This window comes from Heptranchias perlo, chromosome 10 (assembly GCF_035084215.1).
Source record: "Heptranchias perlo isolate sHepPer1 chromosome 10, sHepPer1.hap1, whole genome shotgun sequence".
Classification (NCBI taxonomy): domain Eukaryota; kingdom Metazoa; phylum Chordata; class Chondrichthyes; order Hexanchiformes; family Hexanchidae; genus Heptranchias; species Heptranchias perlo.
This window is the reverse complement of record NC_090334.1, coordinates 43,507,270-43,511,586: the sequence shown is the minus strand read 5'-3', so window position 1 is coordinate 43,511,586 and position 4,317 is coordinate 43,507,270. Positions and strand designations below refer to the sequence as shown.

Here is a 4,317-nt window from a genome sequence, read left to right as displayed (position 1 = left end):
AAAAAGCACAATTTATGAATCATTTCATCTTACCTACATTTACATTGAAAACACTTACAATACCTAATAAAAAGGAAAGTAGGTCGTAGAGACTGGAATCCAGATCAAGCCCCGTCATTTTTACACTAATAAGAAATACTAATTACAAAAGTATCCTGTACATAAAAAATCGATAAAATTTCAGAACTTTCAAGGAAAATAGACAAGTAAAGCGCCTAGCGTTTGTTTAGCTTCAGAAGTTGCAGGTTGGAGTATGTGTATATATATATATATATACATACTCTAATTCAGGCATCGTTTGTGCATCAGTTGCTACAAGAATCTGTTTTCCTCTCATTTTAAAACTTATAAACAGACAGCTTATCTGTGCCTCTAAAATGGAAAACAAAAATGAAAATAGACCTGGTACAGTGCAAATTTTCGCCACTCTAATATAACAGACTGGCTGCAAGCTATAAAGCACATTCTCACCCTCATGTCTTATGATTGGCGGGGGGGGGGGGGGGGGGGGTTGGGGAGGGGGTAGGTTGGGATTACCTGAACTGACATTATTTGGTAAACTAATGAACCCTAATGGCAGACTTGAAGTCGTGCCGATTTGTATACACTCACTGTAAGTGCCATCAAGCTGTATGATTTCCATTTGATTCGATATTGTTTTAGATTGAACCGTGGAAGACAAATCAAAATTGTGCTAGAATGACTTTAATGTGGCCATACGCATCTGTCGACTCCAGAATGGTTGATGTTTATGCATATATAATATTACTCTATTAACACCTGCAAACAAAAGAACCAACTTCTGAGCACCTGACCCTCAGCGGGGTCAATTCAACTGAACATATTTTAAGATATTGGCTTCATTATGACAAAGGGTATTAGCGTCCATGTGAAGTTTGCTGCCAGAGTCACGAAGTTTCACAGTTCAGTTTATGTTTGAAGGCGCTCGTTTCAAACAGTGGCGGGTACTTATTCCAGCAGAATTTGGCTCCATTTTACAACAGCAGAACACCCCCCCCTCCCACCCCCGCCGCTCGAGTTCAACAGCAACAAGCGGTTCACACACTTGCATACAGTACAGCAGATCATACTTGTTTTGAGTCTAACACAAATAAAAACACAGATGTACCACTGATATAAGACACACACTGATTGTCTCTCAGAACTACGTATGGACCCCTTATAAACATTTTTAAATAAAGTAGTGCATCTGTGACAACCAATCGCACAATTCACACAGCCCTGATGGTCCTTTTTGTTTTTAAATGCCAACCTAAAAGATGGCTAAAATTGGAATGATCACAAGTATTGTCCTGTCCATTCCAAAAGGTTTAACCGGAGGGTTGGCTACAAGAACTGGATTGATGACAAGTTCTGTGCTCTCCATTCCAAAGGTTTAACATTGGAATGATTTGTCCAGTTTCAAAGAGAGTCCCAGTACTTCACAAAACTTGGAACTTCCACGAAGACGTTTGATCTTTGTAATCCAAGCAGTCAGCGTTGAAGTTGAGTTTCCATGAAGCTGTCTGGTCTTTATAATCCAAGCAATCGGTGGAATTAAAGCCTAATCCGCCGGTTGGGTAGCCCTGGGCAGAGAGGGAGGCCGGAGATTGGTTGAGGTGGCCTGCAGTGACCGCGTTGGTGCCCATGGGACTGAGCGCCGTCCCCGGGGCGGGGAGCTGGTGATGCATTGGGGACAGGTAGGAGCCGCAGTCCATTCCCCCGAAATAGGACGTGGATCCGGCGTATCCCTGCGTGTAACCCGAGGCCTGGGTGTAGGTCATGGGGTAGGAACGCTGCATGCACGACGAGGACGTGGAGAGGCAATCGGGGGCGATCGGAGAGATGGATGCGGGGCTCCAAATCGACACCGGGGCACTGCTGCTCGATATGGCCGTCGCCGAGGTGCAGGAGGGCGGCGTGAACTGGCCGCTCGCTCCGCTCTCCGAGCTTGGCTCCCGGGCAGGGGAGCTCTTCTTCTTGGTTGGTCGAACTTTATGCTGCCCTCCATTCTGCTGCTGCTGCTGTTGTTGACGGCATTTTGCTCGACGGTTTTTGAACCAAACCTTTAAACGAGAAAATTAATTAAACCTTAAAAAAATACAAGCAATCTAACCTGAAACCAACGCAGAATTAGAACATAAACGTGTTTTAAAAGTGCCTGCACTCTTTAGAAAGGTCGCGGCAAAACCATTAAATAAATGATTTAAAATTATTTTTATTTCGTATAATAAACACCCTTGTTTGTGTTTACACGGAGTACCCAGCATTTACATAACCGCATTTACAAACATTCTGTTTGATAAACAGTTTTTGTTGCCAATATTATATAGAACATTCTTAAGGAAAATCTACATTAAACTTTTTTTTTACGTGGATCGTGTATCGCACGTCTATTTCTTCAGTTTCCCTTTTCTTACGTAAAGGCCCAGGAGAGAGAAAAAAACATTTTGTTCCTGTAAAACTTTACACTGAAGTAACATGTTTGATTTCACAGCTTGCAATCCTACAACACAGACTTTGTCTTTTAAAATAATCTCAATGAGTTTACGGCCATTCACCGCCAATCCCTTTCAGAAAAGCCCAGGGTCCCAGCAGCCGGGCTATGAACCAATTTGCCGGCATAGCTACCTTTCTTAAACATTTGATTTCATCCCATTTTGACCTGCCTAGCAAGCGGGATTGGAGCGTTCACATGATTAGGAGTTCCGGTCATGTTTCTGGGAAATGAAAGATTTTTGCTGCCTGCTGCTCACCTGGACTCTGGATTCGGGCAGATTGATTTTCAGAGCCACCTCTTCCCTCATGAAGATATCCGGATAGCGAGTCTTGGCGAAAAGCGCCTCCAGGACATCCAACTGCGCTCGGGTAAATGTGGTTCTCTCTCGCCGCTGCTTCCGCGGAGTGGCTTTAAAAATAAAACAAGACTGCCCTTCAACAAATCGGATCTTCATTGTAAACGCGAGGAAAGATACAAACTTACAGTCCGCGGCAAAACACCTTAGATTTCGTTTCCTTTCAAAAACGAAAGCTATTCTCGCTTTAATGTCTGCCACTGCCATGATGGATTTGGCCCGTCGCTGTTATAACGCGAAAAAGTTTCACACTCGCAGAATTATCTCGGACAAAGTTTTATGTTGCGACCAAACACTTTTCGTGCGGGTTAAGAAAGAGGATGGAACTCGAGATCGTTTCTGCTACCCAAGATTCTACCGATAATTCTCATTTAAAGCATAAACGCACTAAAATATCTTCCACTGTGTTGTTTTTAACATAAAGAGTCGTCAATTTTTTTTGACACTCAATGTTCAGATGAACTCTTAGTCGGATCCCAAAGTCTGTTTTTAGCAACTGATTGTACAAATTCGTTGCATTCCGAAGATAAAGCAATACTTACAGGGGTAGCCGACCGAAGGATGAAGCAGATCCATGCCTGATGTAGTGAGGCTCAGCCCATTCACTGTGTATGGAGGTTGCTTGAGATACGACATCATGCTAAAGTTGGTTTGAATAGCAAATTTGCGATAAATAAGAGAAGAAAATGTGGAGTCCGGTTCCTTGGGTCCTCGAATGACCTTGCAGAAAGGCCTTGGTTTAAACCTATTCAGAGTAAAACAGCGTGGTGAGAGGAGGGGTCCAGAGGAGTTGTTGTATCTCTGATCACTGGAAAGTATCTGATCCCCCAGTAGATCCCAGCCTGTCTCTTTAAAGCATCCGGGGACCCCCAGCTGCCTCCTGGACCAAAGGATGCTGACCAGATAAATATGTCCCTAAAACGTGCTACACCCATTATTATAGCACGCCTTCCACACAACAAAAACCAAATGCTTCAAATGCACACATCGCATTGTTAGCATTGCAATTTGCATAGATCCCATTCGTTAGCACCAATCTGTTATCACGCTAATTGGCTCAAACAAAACTTGATTGGGACCATTTGCAGAGACAATGGGCTTTCTGGTCCGGGAGAAAAAAATCGGCAAACTATTGATAACAAAGACTTTATAGAGAGAGAAACAAAGGCACGATGTAAAAAAAATGGTTCCTGTGCACGATTAGCAGCCCGGACGCTAGTGACGTTTTTCGTTTTATTTTACGTGTTTTACAAACGAAAATTGAGACTGTTTCTCAACTAGAATACACGTGTTAGAATTTGAGCTGGAAGCCAACATTTACTAAGATGCAACACGTATTTTCATCGAATAGGTGAGCTGTGTGTCTAGATTTCGGGGTACAGAGAAGATATTTTTGTGACTCTTGACTCTACATGTGTCCACAACGAATGAGGCAAAACAAACAAGTAATCAATTCTCAATC

At 43.0% G+C, this 4,317-nt stretch overlaps 1 protein-coding gene across 2 annotated transcripts; it reads right to left on the bottom strand.

Annotated features, from left to right (window-relative positions):
• Positions 1 to 1,442: 1,442 nt before the first annotated feature.
• On the bottom strand, positions 1,443 to 3,494 carry otx2b (orthodenticle homeobox 2b). 2 transcript variants are annotated; one of them, XM_067991004.1, is made up of 3 exons: positions 3,398 to 3,494; positions 2,757 to 2,932; positions 1,443 to 2,066 (listed from the first exon to the last, which is right to left on the bottom strand). In XM_067991004.1, exons 1-3 carry the CDS (start codon positions 3,492 to 3,494, stop codon positions 1,443 to 1,445), a joined length of 897 nt encoding a protein of 298 aa, XP_067847105.1. The 2 variants fall into 2 exon arrangements, with proteins under 2 accessions (XP_067847105.1, XP_067847106.1); XM_067991005.1 differs by having other exon boundaries at positions 2,757 to 2,908.
• Between the last annotated feature and the right edge of the window lie 823 nt (positions 3,495 to 4,317).

What these genes read in the sequence shown, in the direction of transcription:
- otx2b (XM_067991004.1), bottom strand. Translation starts at nt 3,494, where the DNA reads ATGATGTCGTATCTCAAGCAACCTCCATACACAGTGAATGGGCTGAGC. An exon ending in TCCTTCGGTCGGCTACCCCT is followed by an intron (nt 2,933 to 3,397) that starts GTAAGTATTGCT and finishes GATTTGTTGAAG; the next exon opens with GGCAGTCTTGTTTTATTTTT. An exon ending in TGCCCGAATCCAGAGTCCAG is followed by an intron (nt 2,067 to 2,756) that starts GTGAGCAGCAGG and finishes TCTCGTTTAAAG; the next exon opens with GTTTGGTTCAAAAACCGTCG.